The sequence below is a fragment of the Agelaius phoeniceus genome, chromosome 17 (assembly GCF_051311805.1).
Source record: "Agelaius phoeniceus isolate bAgePho1 chromosome 17, bAgePho1.hap1, whole genome shotgun sequence".
NCBI lineage: Eukaryota > Metazoa > Chordata > Aves > Passeriformes > Icteridae > Agelaius > Agelaius phoeniceus.
Window position 1 is genome coordinate 8,484,978 of NC_135281.1, and position 21,248 is coordinate 8,506,225.

The 21,248-nt window shown below is 58.0% G+C and overlaps 1 protein-coding gene across 1 annotated transcript; it reads right to left on the reverse strand.

Annotated features, from left to right (window-relative positions):
- Nucleotides 1-3,045: 3,045 nt before the first annotated feature.
- On the reverse strand, nucleotides 3,046-16,513 carry TGM2 (transglutaminase 2). The gene is made up of 14 exons (XM_077187328.1): nucleotides 16,471-16,513; nucleotides 16,346-16,434; nucleotides 13,794-13,973; nucleotides 10,869-11,111; nucleotides 9,688-9,806; nucleotides 8,777-8,905; nucleotides 8,143-8,323; nucleotides 7,056-7,191; nucleotides 6,837-6,940; nucleotides 6,475-6,714; nucleotides 6,066-6,338; nucleotides 4,469-4,629; nucleotides 4,112-4,248; nucleotides 3,046-3,823 (listed from the first exon to the last, which is right to left on the reverse strand). The coding sequence occupies exons 2-14, from the start codon at nucleotides 16,353-16,355 to the stop codon at nucleotides 3,667-3,669; spliced, it is 2,070 nt and encodes a 689-aa protein (XP_077043443.1). The 5' UTR covers nucleotides 16,356-16,434; nucleotides 16,471-16,513; the 3' UTR covers nucleotides 3,046-3,666.
- Nucleotides 16,514-21,248: the final 4,735 nt, after the last annotated feature.

The window sequence follows — 21,248 nt, forward strand, 5'->3', positions numbered from 1 at the left end:
GGGCCTCACAGGCGTTCATGTGTGCTGGAGCAGAAGGAATCGTGGTCATGCTGGTCATGTGCAGGTTTTGAGGCAAAACCCAGGAAACCCCAGGACCAGGGTGGGAGGGGATGTTTAAGGAAAACGAACACTTTGAGTACAGAAATGTCCCCTGGATGCAGAGCAGCCTGAGGGACGAGTGTTCTGGAGCCCATCAAGGTTGGATTCTGGACAGGGGTTGCAAATCCATGTCCCAGTGTTTTCCCTTGGCACAAGGATGTGATGGTTTGCAGCTTGGCTGGGGCATGGTGGCCAAGAATTGCACTGCTGCTGACGGAGCAAATCTGTGTGACAACTGATAGTAGTAAATCATTCACAGATTTAGGGTCTTGTCACTTCTTTCTGGGAAGACAAATCTCATTTTGTCTTTCTGGGAAAAGACAAGTCTTGCTTTGTGTTTCTGGGAAAAGACAAGGCTTATCTTGTTCTGGGAAGGGACAAGGGGCTGACACTCAGCACATCCCTCTGCTTCCAGTGCCCAGCTGACCAGTCCTTAGTGGTTTGTGTGCCAGCACAGCCCACCATGAGGAGCAGGACAGGGGCTTCACAGGGCATGGACAGGGGAAGCTGCATCAGGGATCAGGCAGGCACAGAGAGGCTGTTGGAGTTGGCCATGCTGGAAGAGTCATCTCTCCATAGTGTCTCCTGTACTTCTGTGGCTGTGGAAGAGGGGATGGTTTCCCATGAGGGACCTCCTGCACTGGGGTTTTTTGTCTCTCTTGCTGTTTGATGGTGTCTCAGTTATCTTGTTGCACCAGAGAGTAAAAATGTTTGTGGAAGAAGAGGGACACCTTTGGAGAGGCAGTACCATTTGGAAATCCCACAGATTTGTTCTTGTGAAAGCTCTGATTTATGGGAGTTTGTTCTAGTTTCGATCCATCAATGAAGGTAAGTTAAAGGTCATCAAGTCTAAAATGAGTTTACAATCAATTCTTGGCAAGTCAGCATCTCCAGCGAGCCGAGATACATCCAGAACCTCTCCAAGAATGCTCCTGCCTGGCTTTAGCACTTGGACTAGCACTGAATTACAAACCCTCCCACACAATGGATACTGGAAATATTTGATTTAGAATTTATTGCTTGCATGGTCAGAGTGCCAAGAGTCTGATGGATGCAGCCCAGAACTGTGCTGGTGATGCAGGATGGGCACAGGGAGATGGAGGCAGTGTGGTACCATGTTGGTGATCTGGATTTAGGCACAGGGAGATGGATGCAGTGTTGGTACCATGTTGGTGATCTGTATTGGATGCAGGGAAGTCAACCTCAGCTTTGTGGATGATGGAAGAAAACCCAGGCCTGAGAGCCAACCCCTGCCGCTAAACCATACCTGCAGCGTTTGGAGTCTGCTCCCTTCTCAGAACAGCCTTCCCTTCTCGGAGCAGCCTTGCTCTGCCGAGGCTCAGATGGATGGGAGTGACCTTCAGCAAGAGCTGTTCTAATGTTTATTTTATCAGGACCCAGCTCTGAAGCAGCAGAGCTGCTGGTTATTTTTAACCCAGGCTCTGAGCAGCTGGAGGCCTGGCTCAGCAGGGCCCAGTAACAAATGCTCTAAAGAGGGGCCGTGCATCATTGCTGGGCTGAGGAATGTTCCTGACAGGGAAGGCAGCGCTCGTTCGTGCTGTTAACTCCTTCAGGATTCTTTGGGGCTCCATGTGCTCTTGGCACTGGTGGTGTCTGGGGGGTTGGTGCTGCAGAGCTGGGGTTGGCATGGCCCCTGCCCCCTGCCTTGAATGCAGGGGGTGAGAACCCCCATCCCTCTCCCTCCTGGAGCTCTTGCCCTGTCCCCAATGCCACGGAGTGGGCGCTCTGTCCCTTGGGAAAGCTGCTTGTGCAAATCCTTATCCCTCCCTGTGCCAGGCCCCACCTCTGTCCCCCCTCTACCCCACGGGGGTCCCAGCTTCCAGCTGCCTTTTTGGGTTGTGTTGGAGCAAAGCAGGACAGGGAGGTGTGGTGATTAAAGTTCCACAGGGTAAGGGGAGATGGGTTGTGTGGTTCTCCTGGGGGGCATTCTTGAAAGGCTTTTTTGTTGACAATCTGCTGCTGCACTGGGGACTGAGCTCTGCTGTGTCCACTCAAGTTCTGTGCTGGGAGCAGGGGCTGGAGCTGAGATGGGTCCTTGGCCTCCCATGGGGGAACAGAGCCAGGGTTTGGGGCGTTCTGGCCATGAACCCCACTTCCCCTGGCTTGGGGAAGCAGCAGCTGTGTGCGGAGCACTGCACATGGAGATTTTATCTCATCCTAAAGATAAACAGAAAGGAAAGCTGGAGAATGGGCAATCCTTAATGGGAAACACTCCCAGCTGTCCAACCAGCCTGAGTCACAGCTGGGCTGGGAGAGCCCACAATGTCAGGGTGACTGGGACCAGTCTCCTGTCCCACACACTGTCCCTCCCCTCTGCTGGGGCTGTGGTGACTGTGGGACCCTCAGTCAGACACCACCAGCTCTCTAATAGTTTCCATGGCGTTTGTTTATAGGAGCAGGGAGGCTCCCATCCTGTTTGTGGGGAGTATGTGGGTGGGCCATTCTGGCATGGAAAGTGTTTATCTTCAGCAGGGCCTTGACCCCGGTTCCAGGTGTGAGACAAATCCCCACTCTCCTCCCAAACCCCTGTGCACGATCCAGCTGCCCTTCACCTGCCCCAGCCTGGGTGGACAGCCCTGCCCAGAGCTCTGCACAGTGTGCAAGAGCTGTTGGTTTGATTACTTGTAGTGTTCTCTCTCCAGTTCTCTGAGCACAGTATGGAACCATTGCTGAGAGAGGGGAAATTACCTGGGAAGGGGTCTTGGGCGCTGTGTAGAGCAGCCTGAGAACACCAGACCAGGCTGATTTGGGGCAGAGGGGGTGGCCAATATGAGGCCATTGTGGCTGCAGTGCCAGCCATGGCAATGACCCTCCCACCACCCCAAGTGCTGGGCTGGGAGAACTCACCCCCCTACCCACATGGATGGTGGGCAAGGAGTTGCTGGGTCCTGCTGTGGGGAGAGGAAGGGCAAGAAGAGCCAGGTCTGGCTTTTAAAGTGAAAAATAAAGTTTTTATTCAGTGTTTGCATAGTTGATTTATATCAAGGTAATGTCCCATCCCTCCCTGCAATGTCTGCAGTGGCAGGATGGTTATCAAAGCCAATGCCCGGCTGTACCCAAGCAGGTTATTTTGCAGTAAGTATTTATAAATTTGTTTTATAGGTATATGGTGCATAAACAGCTTTGTGCTCACAGTATAAAATCTCTCTCTATGGAGCTGCAGTCAGAGGATGATGATGGCAGGGCCTGGAGGGGTCGTTCTGCTACTGCCTCTATGGAATTGGCTCTGGGGCTGCCAGCACTGCACAGAGGAGGGGCTGGCACAGGGGGTCCGGGTGTGCCCAGTGCTGGGGCACAGACAGCACAGGGATGTTCCCACCCCACAGGCTGAGAGAACAGCAGTGAAGTGAGCGACTGCCACAGCAGCCCCCAGACCTCCCCAGGCCTTTATCCTGCCTGTGCTCCTGGGGAGGAGTGTGAGTGGCGTCGGTGCCACGCGTCGGGGTCAGGCTGGGCTCTGGCAGTCGCCCTCCTGGGACATGTTGGGCTGAAGCAGGTGGGGGCCAGCGAGGCAGGGTTCCTGCAGCTGGGGGCCAGGGCAGCAGCTCACAGGGGCTGGGGGGCGATGATGACGTTGCGGTAGCCCTTGACCCCTGTCAGTTGGTCGCTCTCAAAGTCCACCATCAGCTTCTGCAGCCCCGACAGCCGCGGCATCAGATCCATTCGGAGTTTGGCCTCTGCCTGCGGCTCCACCGGCTCCTCACTGTGGGAGGGCAGGGAGTTACTGTGGCCTGTCACCCTCAGAACCCCTTGTCACCCTCCCAGGGTCCACAGGACAGTGCTGGGACTTTGGCAAGCAATGACCTCTCTAGGGAGGCCGAACCCCTTCCCCAGCAAGGTGTAGGGTCGGGATACTCTGAGTCCGTGGGGACCAGCAGAGCCCTGGCTCCTGCTGCGCCCCATGGCTGCCCTCCCTGGGGGCTCCACACACAGAAATCCACCCCACACCACTCCCAACATCCCAGCCAGGTGAAGGGGGAAAAGCTCTTACAGCTCCTTGACCAGCTGCCCCTCGGTGAGGCCGGTGCCCTCCACCACGAACACGCAGCCGTTCAGGGGCACGGCGAGAGGGTTCACCAGGCTGATCTCGGCCACCAGCTTCCGATTCTGCATCGGCTCTCCTAAAATCTGCAAGTAGGAGAGGTTGGACCCCAAGCACCACCGATCATGAGGGCCATGGTGCTCCCCTTGCCCCAGGGCTGAGGCAGGACCTTAGGGAAGCAGATCCCAGGGGATGCAGCCGTGCTCAGTGAAGCAGGACCTGCTGCCCAAGCGCTGGGGTAGCCCCCAGAGATCACAGCAACTCATTCCCCTCAAACCTGCCTGGGATGGGACATTGGACCCTTACCCTGATCTTGATTGGTGGATTCTCAACATAAATGTCCCTGACGGCCACGAGGATGTCGCCAGTCTGGTGATCATTCAGGAGAGCCACCACCTTGATGAGGTTGTCCTGGGTCAGTTTGTCCCTGTACTCTTCGTACAGGATGCGCAGGGGCACCCTCTTCTCTGGAAGGGCAGCAGACAGGGGTCAGCACCCACGGCATTTCCAGCCCAGAACCCACAGTCCTGTGCTGGCACCCAGCTGCTGCTGGCATGGTTTGGGTGATGCCTGCACCAGGGGTCCAGAGTGCCAGCCCTTGGCAGCCAATGGGGCACTGGGAGGCAGCCTGGTCCCGGGCAGCTGCCCTCACTCAGCCCTCAGCCTTGTTCATCTGAAAGTCCTTCAGGGATGGGGCTGTCCAGGGGAAGGACAGGGAAGGAGGCTGAAAGCAACCAGCTGCAGAACTGCCTGGAACAAGGAGCCCAGAGTGGCTATGACCATGAGAAATGGAGCCTGACATTCATGAGGCAAGATTTGAAGTGCCATAGCATCAGCTGAGACTGTGGGGAAGGGAACAAGCCTGGCTTCCTATAATGCACAAAGTGCTGGGGTGCCCTAAAGAATGCAGCCTGGGAAGTCTTAGAGTCTGTATTCTGAAGCAGGAGCTGAGGGTAGAAGTTTTAGGAGCTCGTAATTAATGTTTCAGAAGAAATGGCGTTGGGTTAACTTTTTCACAGGAATGTTAAGTGCCCCAAAGGCCACAGCACATCTCCCCACTCCCCCATCCAGCCCCGCAAAAGGCTCCAGTACCAGCTGGTGCTTCTGCCAGCATGAGCAGAGGCACATCCCTCTCCCCTCCATGGTGGCAAGGGCCAGCACATTCCTCATTCCTGTAAAGCAGCTCAACACCTGGCAGAGTGCCGAGCGCTGCGATTGCAAGAGAGCTGGTGAGGAGCAGGGCTCGGCGCAGGGTAAACATTTGCCTGTTCCAGGACAGCAGATGTGTGGCCTTTCCAAGCCCTGAAGGGTCTCTGCAAGCTCACGTAAGCCCCAACTTGTGTTTAAGGACCAGATGGTGATGTTCACGTGTGTGACGAGGGCGAGGGAGGGTCGGGGGCCATGCCAGGACAGCTCTGCAGCCCAACGCCCACCCATGGAGACACCGAGAGCTTCAGCTGCTGGCCAGGAAACCCAGTGCTGCTCACTTCCTCCAGCCTGGGACCACGCACTCAGGGCTGAGCTGGGCGAGTTCCTCTCTCACTCGTGTGGGAAGGTCCCACCAGAGAGCCCAGCCTAGCCCAAAGTCTGAGGGAAAGCAGGAGGGATGCAGACAAGTGCCACAGAGTGCCTAAGGATGGCAGCGGGGTGTGCCCAGCCTGCTCCCTTGGCATAACAGCTGCAGCAGCAGTGGCTTGTCCAGCTCCAAGTGCATTTCCAGCCTTTGCCTGAGCAATTTCCTCACACAGAGATTAAAAATCCTCTCACAAAGATTAAACACCCACAGTGGTAGTTAGCTAAGGAGGATGCCCCAAAGTGGCATTGCCTACTGAGCAGCTGAACACAGGCTGAGCTGACCCCAGCCCTGGTGAAGCATCTCCTTCACCATCAGTGGGTCCCTTACCTGCCCTGGGCTCAATGTCAATCTCCACCGGGTCGGTGAGGCCGCACTGGGGCCCCAGGGTGCCGTTGTGGCTGCTGGCACGGGCACACAGTGTCACCCTGCAGACACGCTCCTCGTCCGTGTTGTTGTTGACCACAGCAAAGACATCGAAGTCGCTGCCCTTGTTTGCACCCTCTGACACCTTGATCCTGAGGTGCAGCCCCTCATCCTCCTCCCCGATGGACTTCTTCTGATGCTCTGCCTTCTCAAACACTGCCCGCTCCTCCTCAGACCCTGCAGTGCACAAAATCCCTGTGATTCCCTGGAGTACGGGGAGGGCCTGGCCTGGGCTGCTCTGCAGCCCTCCTGCTCCTGTTGTTTCCCAGCAGCAACATCCCTCCCTGGAGTCTGCCCCTGAAATCCCCCGTACCCTCTGGGTATTTGTAGTTGTGGGTGATGTCCTCCCGGCTGTCCCTGCCGATGCTCTTGGTGCTGATGAACTTGCCCACGTCTGAGGAGCGGATGCTCTGCTTCTGCATCCCATCACCCTGCACCACCCAGTACACCACGTCAGCGTTCACCTCGGCGAAGATGAAGGGGATGTCGTACTTGAGCAGCATGTCACCCTCTTTGATGGCCTTGACAGGGGCTGGCCCGCAGCAGTAAACTCCTGCACGGAGCAGAGCCACTGTCACCACTCCAGGGCTCAGCCACAAGGGGTGGCTGTGGTGGGGTGACCCAGCTGTGCCGGGGTGTGAGGAGGATGGAGCTTCTGTGTGGAGCACGTTGTACCTTCACTCTTCTCCTGAGGGGTTGGGTCCAGCACCTGCCACCCGTCATAGCCAGCTCCCAGGTCTGGACGGGTCATCCACGACTCCACCCAGCAGTGGAAGTTCCTGCGAGGAAAACCAGTGTGTAGGAGTCTCAGCCTCCCCCAGCACCTGCCAGGCCCTGGGGAAGGGGCAGAAGTAGCCCAGGGTGGGCAGGCTGAGGTCCTGCTGTGCTGCTCACCAGATCTTGTCCCAGGATTGCCTCTCCTGCTCCCCCCGCTCGTTGATGTAGCGGTCGATGGTCAGGTTGGCGTTGGTGTCGTGGGCTGAGTTGAAGTTGGTCACCACTCGGGTGGGGATCCCCAGGCACCTCATGACTGTGGGGAGCAGGGCAGGCTGAGACAGGGCCAGGTTTGCTCCACTCCCATCCCACAGAGCCCCAGGTTTGCACAGCTCATGTGCCGTGGAGCCCCAGGTTTGAACAACTCCTGCCCTTCCCTTTGCCTGTGAAAGGGCTGCCTGGGGACTGATCCCCAGGTGAAGCCAGCTCCCACAGCCACAGTGCACAGGCAAGCTGGCTGGGTGGCACCTGCTCTGACTGCCTGACAGGTTTGACATTGCAGCAAAAAAGGCACAAAAAGCGTCTGTGAGAGCTCTGGAGGTAGAGTGTGGGCAGCCGTGCTGAACCCCGGATTTCATCTCCCAGCTGTCTTTCACTGCACAGGGAGCTCCCCAGGGAGCAGGGAGGCAGTTACAGTGCTTCAAAGGAAGGCTATAAACCTCTGCGAGTCACTGAAAATCCACTTTAGTTTTTTGCTATTTCTCTCCTCTAAAAAGGATCTTGTCTGTCTGTGACACATCAGTGCTCTCACAGGCAGCGTTTTTCTTGGGGCAAAGTTGCACGAGCATATGTGAGTGTTTCCCAGCGGCAGCAAGTTTGGAATTTTTCTCTTGTTTTCCCCCAGTCTGATTGCCCTGGTGGCCGTGACATTATTTTGATCTTAGTGGATTCGTGACTTTATTGCAAACTTGGCCTTAAAGCCATTTCCCTCACCCTGGCCTGCCTTAGTTCCTCCCTCGCTGCCTGGCCTGGGAGGCAGTGCTGATTGAAAAACCAGAGCCCTTTTGTATAATTTTTTCCCTCTATTTCCTGACAAACTAGAGTAATAGAGAGCTAATTGCAAAGGAATCATTGCAGGCTGATTGCAGCTCTTCCCTCAGGATGCAGCACCAGGAGTGGATGGGGGACAGTGGCAGGGATGGGAGATGGGGGGAGATGGGTGACCCTGTCCTGTGGAGAAGGAGACACCAGAGGAATCTGCTCTCACCAGTGCAAGCCACAGCAGCAAAGACCCAGCACTGGCCATACTTGACTGGCTGGCACCCAAAATTCTTCCACCTCTTGAGGATGTCCACGCTCCCAATCCAGGCCATGGGGCTCATCCCATCCTCGTAGCGGTTGTCCCACCGCCCAAAGAGCACCCCTCGGTCCTCGTCATTGCAGTTCACCTGTGGCAGGAGAAAAGGGGGACGATGGAGGGGCAGGAACAGCCTGGGGAGGGAGGGAGGGAGGGAGGGAAAAACCCTTTTCCCCATTCACATGCACTGGCACCCACATTAATACCCTGTATCCATGCAAGAGCTCACTGGGATGCAGGTGGACAGGGTGCTAATTAGGGATGAATTTTAGAAACACATCCTCCTGCCTGGGAATTTGGGAGTGATTATCCCTGAAATGATCTGTGCCCATCCCTGCTTTTTGTTTCCTCTAAAAAAGCCCTTACACATACAGGAGCAGTAACAGGGAAAGGATGTAAAAGAGAGAGGAAACACCCCAGAGAAGGAAAACGGTGTGAAACGGGGTGGGGGGGTGGCAAATGCTGTCTGCCACAGCTGTAGCTGGGGGGTGTTTGCAGCCCAGGGAATGAGGGGTGCTGAGGACAGGGTGCACCCCAGACTCACCATGGCGCTCACCACCCTGCCAATGTACACGGGGTCATTGCGGCGGGAGCAGTCCCGGTTCTGGTCCCTCAGGTGTTTGGGGTTTATGTCCAGCATCTTGAGGCAGATGGCCAAGACTTCATCCTCAAACTGGTGGGGAGCAGGGAGAAAAGGTTGTGCGAGGTCCCCACAGGGGCTCTGCCACCTCTGTCCTCCCTCTCTGGCTCAGTGTGATGCCCCTGCCAGCAGAGCTGCTGGGTACAGGGGTCACACCTCCTCAGGGTCCCCTCCCCGGCCAGCATCCCCTGAGTGATGTCCCCACTGTCCCCACTCAGCCTGTGAAGCCTGTGGGTGATCTCCTGCCTACGTTCTGGGGCTGGATCTGGTTTCCTGTGACTGCACAGGGGTCAGGGCAGGGACCTGACCTCCTGGAAAATCTATTTCCCATCAGGGCTGTCACAGCCCTTCCTTGAATTGAGGTGTGGATCCTGTGGAGGCCATGGGCACCCCCACTGCTGTGGGCCCCTAGCCCTTTGCTCAGGGACGGTGGCTGAGCAAGCCCTGTGCCCCGGGGGTGCAGCTCAGGGTGTGAGCACTGCCTTATCGACACCCCTGGCACAGTGCCCAGGAATTCATTATCAGGCACCAGCTCCCAGCACAGCAGGGCCACCCAGATTAGGGACACATGGCCATGGGGCCCCCAGGAGCCAGGGGGAAACACTGCCCTTGCCTTGCCATGCTTTGAAGTCAGCACATTCCCTCTTGGAAATGAGACTCTGGGTTCTTTGACCCGTGGCTGGACCCCGAGGTGCTGACAGCATTTGGGGTGCAGGCTGGGGAGGGTGCACACGTGGCACCAGTCCCTGTGTCCTGCAGCACCAGAGCTGCATGGCCAGAGGTCCCAAGGGTCTCAGGGGGCCTTGCCTGCTCACCTGGCCGAAGTTCCAGGGGATGGAGTAGATGTAATCAGAGGTGCCCTGGAAGATGAGCCCGTCCTGGGACAGGACGTACTCACGGCGCTCGTTCTCGTCACGCATGAAAACCGTGTCCTCTGTGGGGACAGCAAGAGATGGGGACAGGGCTCTGCCCTGCACAACCAGCTGCCTGACCCCCTCCCTGTGGATGGATCCAGTGGGAAATGAGGCACCAGGGGCTGGAACTGCTCATGCCTTAAACAGCTGCTGGGGAATTTCAGCCCAGGTTCATTTAAAGTGATGGGAAAATTTCAGCGGGTTTGCGGTTTGCTTTGTATTCTTTCTCATGTCCCTGTCTTTCCTCCCTTTTATTTAATGGAGATGGATCTCTTCTCAACAGGGGAGACCTCCCTAGGGGTGCAGTGAGCAGTGGGAGTGGGTGTGCTGGTTCAGCACAGCCAAAGCCATTTCACTCACAGCAGCTACTGCTGTGGAAATCAACATTTACTGGAAATGTTTGCAGAAGGAAACCCTTCATGTTCAGCACAGCCCTGTGCTGAGCACAGCTTCCTATGGCCCCTTATCTCTGCAGATCCAGCGTGGGACACTTCAGATCCAGGAAATCAGCCAGTCCAGAGGCAGGGAAAGGACATGGAGAGGGAAAATCCCAGGGCTCTCGAACCTTACAGCACTGACTTGAACCTCTCCTCTGGGTCTGGCTGCCCAAATTTCACCAGGACAGTGATATCCATGTCACTGAGTCCACAGCTGGGTGCCCGGGTGAGGATGGGTGAGAATGGCCCTGGTGGGGGTAATTAGGGACAACTGGGGGCAATTAGGGACATTTAGAGGCTTTTCCCTTGTCCCCTGCCAGGGACTGCCCTGGGCTTCACACCAGCAGCACAGTGGTGAGCTCCCACCGTGGTGGGGGCAGCCTGGACAGGCCATTGGGTGTTTGGGGTGGTGGCAAAGGGGCTCTGGGTGTTGCAGGGTGGGGATGATGCTCCTGGTCCTGACCCACTGCAGGGATTGTGTGGAGATAGAAGCAAAATGAGGCTTTCTGCTTAAACCTGCCTTCAGACCAGGGCTTGGGACACCTGGGATCTGCGCTGGGATGAGACCTGTGAGGGGTGCCTGGGGAGCATCTTGTGCTTTCCTGAGCCTTGGAATCCCTGGGCTGAGAGAGGTGAAAGCCTCACCTGGGTGCCAGGGGTTGAAGAGCAGGATGAAGTCCCCGATCTGGTAGCTGGAGCCCTGGTAGTCGGTGCAGGTCTCCAGGGTCAGGCTGTAGCGGCCGATGCGGGCGTCGGGTGGGGAGCAGAGGGACACGGACAGGGACTCCCCGTCCTGCTGCTGCACCACGGCACTCCAGCACGACTCCTCGGGGCAGTCAGTCATGGCAAAGTGGGACTGGGTTCCTGATGTCTCACTGGGGCAGGGCCCTGTTGAGAAAGAGTAGGTCAGCTCTCCCAGTGCTCCAGAGCCCCTGGAGCCCCGTGTCACCGTGATGTTTTCTGAAAAATTCCTTCACCAGGAATTTTCTCCTGAGACCCCTCAGAAAAGAAATGTAAGCAATAATTATCTGATTGCTTAGAATGTAGTCTGGAGGTTGCTTACCTACAGGTGCATCTTTGATTGATTCCATGTGAATTGTTTTTAGTTAATGACCAACCCCAGTCCAGCTGTGTCAGGACTCTAGTCAATCGTGGGTTTTTATTATTAATTCTTTTCCAGCCTTTTGTCTATATCCTTTCTCTTTCTTTAGTATAGTTTTAGTATATAACTTCTTTTGATATGATATGAGATATAATATAATATAATATAATATAATATAATATAATATAATATAATATAATATAATATAATATAATATAATATAATATAATATAATATAATATAATATAATATAATATAATATAATATAATATAATATCAGCCTTCTGAGAGCCTAAAGTCAGATTCTCACCTCTCACTTCATCCTGGAGACCTCACAACACAACAGCCCCGTGCTATGGAGGCTGCACCAAGGGCACCTGCTCCAAGCCCCCTGCCCTGTGGCAGCTGCCTGGATCTTGGCTGTCCCAGTCTGGAATATTCCCATGTAGTTTATTTATTATTATATATATTATTATTAAATTATTAAATATATTATATACATTAAATATAATACATATTTACATAGGGCACAGGGTAGCCCAGCTGCGGGGAGCTCGGGCGTGTCTCTCACTGTTTGGGAAGGGACAGACTCGCCCTGGGGGGGCCGGCAGAGCACAGGGGTGCTCACCCCGGGGCCAGCTCTCTGTTCTCAGACGCACCCGCTCCTGTCCGCTCCCAGCAGCGCTGCTGAGTCCCTGCAGCCACGCACGGGGGCTGGCAGAGCCCGGCCATGAGCCCCGGCCCCCGTCCCCGGCTGCCCCGGTCGGTGTGTGCAGCCTCAGGCGTTGCTGCAAACATCCCGGCCTTAGGGATGACCTCAGTGGCCAAAGCGCCGAGCCTGGGACAGGGTGATCCCTGCCGGCCCCTCCGAGCTGCAGCCACGGCCAAGCCACCTGCACCGAGCCGGCTCCAGAGCCGCGCTCCGAGCGGTGCCGCCCAGCCCGGCCCTGCGCAGCCTGGCCGGCAGCCGAGGCAGCGGTGCCACTGCTGTCCCCCCTCCCCGCCGGAGCACAGCCCCGGCTGGGCCCCTGCCAGCCCTCGCCCACAGGCCGGTCACCAAAAATACTCGTGAACTCATGCTAGTGACACAGTTTCTCCTCTCGGGGAGGCTGGGCTGAGTTCACGCCGTCCTTTGGGCAAGAGCCAGCGCTGCCGTGAGCTGGGCAGACACAGGAGCCTGCCTCCTCCTCCTCCTCCTCCTCCTCCTGCCGCTGCTGCCTCCACAGCCCACAACATCCCCCTGGACTCCAGCACCCCAACGGGGCTCTGCCAGCACAGCTACTGCAAAAATACAGCTCTGTTTTCACTCGACTCTTCCTTCCCTCTTTCTTGTGAGAGGCAGGACATGACCTCGGTGGCTTTGCTGTCCCAAATGCAGGGGCAGCTCTGGCAGTCCTTGCCTTGACAGGTCTGGCCCCAGTTTGTAATGTGCTGGGGCTGCTGGGATGGCACTGCTACGTGCCTCTGTGAGCACCACAGCACCTTTGGCCTCTTTCTGCAGCTCAGGGGCTGGGATCCAGCCCAGAGGAGCCTCTGCCAGCCTGTGCCTGGCCTGGGAGGCTCCTCTGGGCTGTGCCTGTGGCTTCTCCCCCTGCAAAACCAGCCCGGGTCTGCCCGGCTGTAGCATGGCCATGGGGCTGCTGGGGCACCGAGGTGTAGGGTGACGCTGGGACGTGCTGGGTTTTGTTTTGTCACCAGAGCTTTTGGGATGGAAATAGGAGAGTTTTACTCTGCGAGGAAACTTGGGTGCAGTTTTACTTTGAATTCTGGCCGGGTTGACTCAGCATGGAGCTTCAGCCCCAAAATAGCTCCTGCCTGAGGAATAGTTTCCTCTCCCTTTGCTCTGAGCTGGCGGGGCTGAGCCCCTGCCCGGTGGCTGCACCCAGCCCTGGCTGTGAGAGCCCAGCCCAGCCCAGCCCCGGCCCGGGGGGCTGCCCTGGGGGGGCTCCGTGGGAACATTTCCTTTCTCCAGTGTTTGTGTTTCCTGAGCAAACCCCGCTCTGGGATGTCTGAGAAGACAGCAGGGCTGGGTGTAAATCCCATCAGCAGAAATGCTGTGGTACCTCTGGCTGAAAAGGTTCACTGTGCTGATGTTTCTGAGAGGAGCAGGAGGGTTGGGCAGGATCCTGGCCTCAGCCAAGGTACTTGCTGGTGAGCTGGCAGCCCTGTCATGCTCTTAGTCTGGCTCAGCCCTGGGAGGAGGAGGATGGGGAGGAGGTGATGATGCTGGTGGTTTTTTTTGCTTTATTTATCACTTCCTCTCTCACTAAGGAGATGAATTTCTACCTTTTTTTCTTGTTATGATATAAAAGCTGTGCACAGCACCAGGTGAGGAGCAGGGACTGTGTGACACGGGGCAGGTGCCGTGGCACGGCCCCCGTGGGAGCACAGCTGAGCTTTGGGGGCAGGGGCAGAGGTGGTGACACCCACCCAGCCCTCCCTGGCGACACAGACGTGGCGGCACTCACCGGTCTCGACGTTGAAGGAGAGTTTGTCCACGCTCTCGTCGTAGGCGCGGCCCGAGAAGCGCAGGGTGATGCTGAAGGGCTGTCCCCGCCGCAGCACCAGCTGCTTGCAGCCCATGTCCGCCGTGCGGTGCTCCCGCCCATTGCGGTCGCAGTGCAGGTCCCACGTCTCCAGCACCAGGTCTGCGAAGGCAGGGGCAGGTACAGCTCTGAGCTGGGACACGTCTCACGGCACCGGGCTTGGCAAGGAGGGTGGCTGCGCCCATCCCGAGCCCCGCGTTGGGACCTTGGAGAGGGTCAGAGCCTCCCCCAGCCGCAGTGCCCTGTGCTCCCAGGTGTTCCGGGCACAGCATCTCTCCGGGAGGGCGCTGTGGCCGTGCCAGACTCTCAGCATCCTTCCAGCGGTGCTCTGAGGGCTGGGTTCCCCTTGTGTGCTGTGACAGGGGCACAGCTTTGGCAGCCAAGCTCACAGCGAGTTTTTGCCCTCCTGATCCAGCTCTATGCTGTGTTGTGCCGTGGAGCTGCCTCTGTGGTATCACTGTGCTGCCAGAGCTGTGCCTGGCCTGTGTCTCACAGCACCCAGCACCAGGCAAAGCCCAGCACTCAGCTCTGCTCTCAGGGGGCCTTCACTGGGGCTGCTGTCTGTGTGCCCCCAGCCCAAGCATGTGCTGCTGAGTGAGCCCAGGAATGCCCAGGATGTTCCTGTGCCTCAGCCAGGCCTCCAGCAGCTTTACTGTGCTGACAAATCGGTGAAAGCAAGTGTAGATATGGTGACAGAGGGTGTCTGATGCCCCAGCCATATTCAGGCTGCTCTGCTCTGCTGGCAGCCCAGGCAGGGCTGTGTGCCAGCCACCAGCAGCCACGTCCCTGCCACCCTGGGCACTGTGCTGGAGCAATGAGATATCCATCATCCCCTGAGGCCACTGACCCCTGACTGCTCTGCAGTGATGTATTCATCACCAGAATAAGCAAAAGCACTCTGTGCAGAGAGCACAGAGCAAGTGAGGGACTGGGCAGATCAGTGGGCAAGCTGAGGCTCAGTGCCCCATGCCATGGCTCCCCTCGGCCATGCCCTTCCCAGTACCAGCTCTGGAAGTCACCCAGCCCTCCCTGGACAGTGCCAAATGGAAACAGCAGCCCCTGAGCTCACTATCCCCAGAGCTAAAACACTGCTCCTGGCTCTCTGGGCAAGGGGACTCTGCAGTATGGGCCCAGGGGAGGGCAGTGGGCTTGTCACTGTCCCCAGCACAATGTGGGAGCTGCTTGAACGGTCCCTAACTAAGGGCAAGGTCCCCACAGCCAGGCCATGGGAACTGTGAAGTGGGGACAGAGCCCACACAAGCCCCTTCCCTCCCTGCCTCCCCCTCTGTGAGCAGCACAGCCCTGTGCTATGGAACATGGGCTCTACAAGTGGAATCTCACATGGAGCTTGGTTGACATGGTTAAGCTTGCTGACAATAAAATAAACAAAAAGTGTGTTCAGAGAACAGGATCAGGGCTCCTCCTTGTCCCAGTCATCCTGGAGTTTTCATCCTCAGCAGATTTAGCAAAAGAAGTAGATTTCTCAAAGCCCAGGTGCCTCCAATCAAACCAATGGGTGCCAAGAGATGGGTGGGAAGGCAGCTGTGGTGCTGCAAGTGGTAGCAGCACCCTGGGCACTCAGGAGCAGGAACTGCCCAGTGTGTTCAGGACAAGAGGACACAGTGCTAAGCTGTGCCAAGGGAAATTTAGGCTGGACATTAGGAAAAAAATTTTCACAGAGTGATTGGGCTTTAGAATGTGCTGCCCTGGGACATGGTGGAGCCTCTGTCCCTGGAGGTATTTAAAAAAAGACTGGATGTGGCACTTAGTGCCAGGGTCTGGTTGATAAGGTGGTGTTAGGTCATAGGCTGGACTTGAGGCTCTTAAGGGTCTTTTCCAACCCAGTTAATTCTGTGATTCTGTAGCTGCTCAGCTGTGTGTCTGAGTGAGTGTCCGACCCGAGGGACCTGCGTTGGTATTGCTACAGCAGAGCTGGGAGCCAGGGCAGCCGGAGGCACTGTGGCAGAGCAGAGTGATGCCGTCTCACCCAGAGGGCTGCGTGCCCGCGGGAATCACACAGACCCATTCCTGGGACTTCGGGGGCAGCTGTGTGGGAGCTGGGGGGTGTCTCTGCCCTGAAGAGCCAAGCGTGCAGCATTCCCAAAGCCCAGAAGCTCTGTTCCTGCCTGAGCCCCCTGAAATCCCCTCAGCCTGTCAGGCACACGCTCCCTGCCCAGCTGTCCCCCCTGCTCTACCGGGAAAGCTTTAAATAGCACCAAACTTCATCCGACGGCTCCCAACGACGCCCGGGCCGGAGGAGAAAGGGCACAGAGTGCGCGGACCCTGCTGGGCTGTGATCGCTGCAGTCTGTCCGCTCCCCACCGCCTTGCCTTGGCTGGTCAGGGACCGGCTGCAGCCCCTGCGAGCCCGGAGCGTTGCGGGGACACCGAGCGCGGGCTGGGGCGGGGATGCGGCCGCTCGGGACTTCCCGGGACGGGACCGAGCCCCGGCACCTGCGGGGTTCGCGCTCCTACCTTCGGCCATGGTGCCGGGCGGTGCGGGTGGGCGCTGCCGGTGCCTGTCCCGGTGCCTGTCCCGGTGCCGCGGGCAGCGCTGTCGGTGCCGGTGCCGGTGCCGGTGTCGGTGTCGGTGTCGGTGTCGGTGTCGGTCCTGGCCGCGGTCCGGGTGCCGGGGGAGCTGCCCCTCACCAGCCGCTGTCCGGCCCCACCGCCCGCCCCATTTATCCCGCCCGCCCCCCGCGCACCCCCCGCCTCTCCCCGCGGCCGGGCCGCCGGAGGGAAGAAAGGAAAAACAAAGTTTCCAGGAAACGGGCGGCTTTAGGTCCCACCTATTGAGAGCAACCACCCAAAAGAAAAAAAAAAAAAAAAAAAAAAAAAGCAAAGCAGCAGGTCCCGGGCCCCCCGGGTTGGCAGCAGCGGAGTCTCCCGGGACCCCACAGCCCTCGGGTTGGAAATGGCCCCGCTGCCGATCGGGAGGAGGGAGAACAAGGGGGCGGAGAGGGGCTGCGCGGCTTTCAGCGAAGCGCCAGGACTCGGGACCGTTTTCTCCTTATAAAGTTCTTTCCCTCCTCTGGCAGCGTCCCCATCCTGGCCAGTCCTGGTGGGATGCGTTTGCCGGGAATTGCATCCCCTTCCCGAAGCTGCATCCCTGACAGATGGGGTCTGAAGGGAAAATGTGCTGAAAACTTTGCTGCTGCACAGCAGATGTGTTGAAATCAGCCCTGGTGGCTCTGGGACGTGGAAGAGTGCACACAGCAGTGACCACCACATTCCCTGGAAGTCCCTTGCCCCATGCACTGGCCATCCCTCTCCTGCCTGGGGGTCCCTGCCTCAGGGTCTTGCCAGTGGTGCCACCTGGGCATGTCCCAGCCCTCCCCGTGTGTCCTAAGGGTCACCCAACACACCAGAGACCACCCGTGAGGGACAGGGGGCTGAGACTCCACACCTCCATGGGCTCTTGGGGTTTGGGAGCTCTGCCCCCCCGCACTTGGGGTGGTCCTGGTCAGGGGGCCCCAGCTGTGGGCAGTGCTCTGCTCAGGCACCTCAGGACATGGCACTGGGAGGGTCTCCAGCCCTACAAGGGGATTTTTGGCACTGACAGAGTTGGTAAGGTCCAAGCAGGGCAAGGGCAGAGTCCAGGAGGAGCCCCGTGTGCTGGTATGTCCTGCTCTGGGGCACATGGCTGCTTTTACAGAAGCACTGTCCCCAATGCAGCCATGGCTGAGGAGCCCCATCCTCCATCACCTTCTTTAAGGGAGGTGGGGAGGGATATTGGAGCAGAAGCAGCAAATCCTTGCTGATAGAAAGCTTGGGACAGCTGGTTTTAATGGAAACAATTCATGTACTACTCCACCATGGATCTGTATGGGCTGGGGGTGTGCAGGTCATGGTGGGAGCCTTTACCAAGTGCACAGCCTGTGCCAGCAGGGCCTCCTCACCCCAGGAAGGTCCATACAGGAACAGTGCTGCCCTGTCAGTGCGCCACTCTCATGGCTGGGTCCTGCTCTCCTTGTTCAGATTCGAGAAGAGACACTGAAAATGAAACCCTCTCCCTCTTCCCAGACCCCTTGGTCCTCGTGGGCAGCACTGGGCTGAGTTGCCATGGATGCAGGGAGGGGTCAGTGGGGGCAAGGGTCCCATGGGCTGCCCCACTCTCTGAGCATCAGGGCCACAGGAATTGCTGTCCACTGCCAGGCCACTGTGATGCCTGGGGAGGGCTGGTGGCCATGGGAGCTCACAGCTGGTGTCACCTGCCCCGAGCTGGCCTTGCTCCCAAGGCTGCTTCCTGGGCACAGGAACCTCTGCCCCTGGTGCTGGTGAGTGCCCATTCTGCCAGGGCTGGTGCTGCTGGGTTCTGCTCTGCCGGCACAAGCCCGCTCCTCCTCCTGCCCCAGAGTGAACTCTGGATGCACTCTGCAGCGGAGGTGCACACTTGAGTTAATGTGTGACTAACAGCCAGCAGAGCACCGCCGGCAGGGCAGGAATTGGAAGCAGCCATGTCTCACTCTGCTTGGAAGCACGAGCAGGTTGTTGCTGTGAGGGGTGTGGGGTGTGTGGGATGTGTGGGACTGGGCAAGCTGGGGTGTCTGCTGCTGGGCAGGGCTGGGATTATCTTCTCTCTGGTTTCCTGCCGAGCACAGAGTGGGAGCCACTCACAGTACCTGTCCCTGCTCTGGCACCTCGGGCAGAAGTGGCAGGACACAAATGCCTGGCTGTCCCCTGGGGCCATGTCCCGGGGCTGTCCCCTGGAGCCGTGTCCCAGGGCTGTCCCCTGGGGCCGTGTCCCGGGGCTGTCCCCTGGAGCCCTGTCCCAGGGCTGTCCCTCTGGCTCTGTCCAGTCAGGGTTGTCCCTCAGGGCTATCCAGGGAGCTCTGGGCTTGGTCCCAGCACCTCACCAAGAGGAAACCTCCCTTGTTTGCAGCTTTAGTGCCCACTTCACTCACCACCTTGTACTGCGGAGGCATCTCTCTGCCCAGGCACTGGAAAATGCCGCCCATGGTAGTCCAGCCACACTGCTGGACTGTTATTTTTACTCTTCTTACTAAGACAGGGTTGCATTAAGAGGGTGTTTGCACTGCTGAAGCCCAGAATAACTCCTCATTTGCTCAAGGTGTTCAGTGCAGGATTGCGACTCTCCTCGCCCCCGCCCCTCTCCTGGAGCTGCTTCAAAGCGCGCCGGTCCCTGCAGCGCCGGTCCCTGCCGTGTGTCCTGCACACACAGAGCCGCTGTTTGCTCTGCTGGGTGTGTGCCGGGGCGGCTGCAGCCCCTCCAGTGCCCGCACATCCTGACTCAGTCCCTTGTGCAGGCAGATAAACAACCCTGAAAAGGGGCAGTGTCTGCTCTGAGTCGCCCTGTTAAGTCGTCAACCGACTTCAGGAGCTCTGCCCATCTCCTCGCTGCTTCCCGCCCCGGGTATTCCCCAAACTCAGCCTCAGCCCAGCCGCTGCTCCTGCAGCCCCCCGCACCTGTGCGGGGTGCCCGGCATCGCCCCGGGGTGAGGGTCTGTGAGGGACCCTGCAGGGATGGGACTTCAGGACAAAATGTTTTATGTCCACAATGGCAGGGCCAGCGGGGAGCTCTGGGGGCTGTGTGGGCATCCTGGCATGCAAGATGCAGCAACCACCCCTCCCACACCCCTGATGTGAGCATGGGAAATTACTTCCCAAAGCCGGGATGAAAGTCCTGTAGCTGCTCCATGCGCGGTGGGCAGAGCCGAGGGGCTCGGCAGCAGCCGCAGCCAAGGGTCCATAAGGGCATCCGGGCTGGGGCGAGGGAGGATGGGGTTGGTGGTGGCATCACGCTGGCTTTGGGGCTCTGGTTGCCACAGGCAGCTCTGGCACTGGGCCAGGGCTGAGCAGGACGGGCTCAGGGCAGCGCGGGGCTCCCGAGGCAGTGGGGTTAGAGCCGGCATAAAGGGGGGCTTGTTCCCAGCTGTGGGCAGCTGTGCCAGCCCAAGCACTGCAGCCTTTCCTTTGGGAGGAGAAGTGGCTTTTTAAGGAACAGCAGATTGTTTTTCCACCTGCCCCCCCGGCAGGCGCGGTGCGCTCCGGTGTGGCAGCCGCAGGGCAGATACGGCCCGTGGAGCTCCGGTGCTCCCGGGGCAGCGGGAGGGATGTGCGGGGCTGCCGGACCAGCCCGGGGCTCTGGCTCCCGGCTCACGGCACGGGCTGAGCCAGAGGCTGTTCCCGAAAAATGCGGAGCCTGAACCAGCATGGCCTGAAGGGACCGGCCAGCAGCTGATAACCAGCCTCTCTGAGCTCCCGGGGGGGGGCTCAGGAGGAATTAATTATGTAATGTCTTTGCTTTTAGGCGGAGTCTGTATTTTTATTTAAAAGAAATGAGAGAAAAAAAACCCTCTCGAAATTCTCCGGGTTTATTGGGTCTGCAAGCACGGTGGGGTAGGAAAGCTGGGGGCTTCCCTGGCAAGGTCCCAAGCAAGCCCTTGGGAGGTGGGTCCTGTGTTGGACAGCAGCAATGCATACAGGGGAGGTGGATTCTCCATCTGTGCCAAACCTTTCCCGGCTGGTGGCCCCAGGATGGCCACAAGGCCAGTCCCACTGTGGCAGGGTCCCCCAGCACTCCAGGGTGGGCTGCAGTGCTGCAGGATGGGCCCACCTCCACTGCCAGGACAGTCATGAGCCAAACACAATGTTTTGCAAAGTGATCTGGCCGTACCTGGTGCAAACTGAATTCCAGCCTCTGGCTGTCATTTCCCGGCAGTTTGTTGGAACCCCCCCAGCCCTCCCTCCCCAGGGCCTCTGTTCCCCCAGGGCACCGCTCCCCGGTAATCCCTCACCACCTTCATAGCTTGCAGGCTCCAACGGGTCTGCAGGGGGAAACAAGAAGGGTCTGTGCTCCCCAGATGGTGCATGGAGTGTTTGTGCTCCTCTGTGAGCTCACACATCCGGATTTAATGCCTGAAGCTGGGTGGTTCCCCCGGGGAAAACCCATGAGCCGTGTGTGTCCCCCATGCAGGTCACCTGTGTGCTGTCATCATCTTCCCAGGGCGGGTGTCTGCAGGGCCCTGAGCAAGCACTGCCAAAGGCATTTTCCATCCATCCCTCGGGGATGCAGCGCAGCTGGGATTTTGGAATGCAGCTGGGTTGGCCTTTCCCTGGCCAGCTCAGATCAGATTGAGTTACGTCCAGCCCTTGGAGCTCTACCCTTTGGCATTACCCCTCACCCTTCCTGTTTTCCTCTGGTATCACTGGTTTCTCTGGTTTTCCATTTCTTATGGCTATCCTGCAGCTCCCAAAAGCACCAGCAACCCCAGCTCAGTGACAGGCAAAACCTCTTTTTGCTCTGCCACAGCAAGCACTCAGAGATAATGAAGCTTCTCTTGGATACCTCTGCTTGCAGCCATGTCCCAAAGGCAGGACTGAGCCGGTGTCCTTGTCCCACAGCTCAGCTGCCTCT

Bases quoted from the DNA above. Each gene is read 5' to 3' on its own strand.
- TGM2 (XM_077187328.1), bottom strand. The intron at 7,192-8,142 runs GTGAGAGCAGAT...TGCTCCCCACAG, and splicing joins TGCTGCTGTGGCTTGCACTG to TCATGAGGTGCCTGGGGATC. The intron at 6,339-6,474 runs GTACGGGGGATT...TGTGCACTGCAG, and splicing joins CAACTACAAATACCCAGAGG to GGTCTGAGGAGGAGCGGGCA.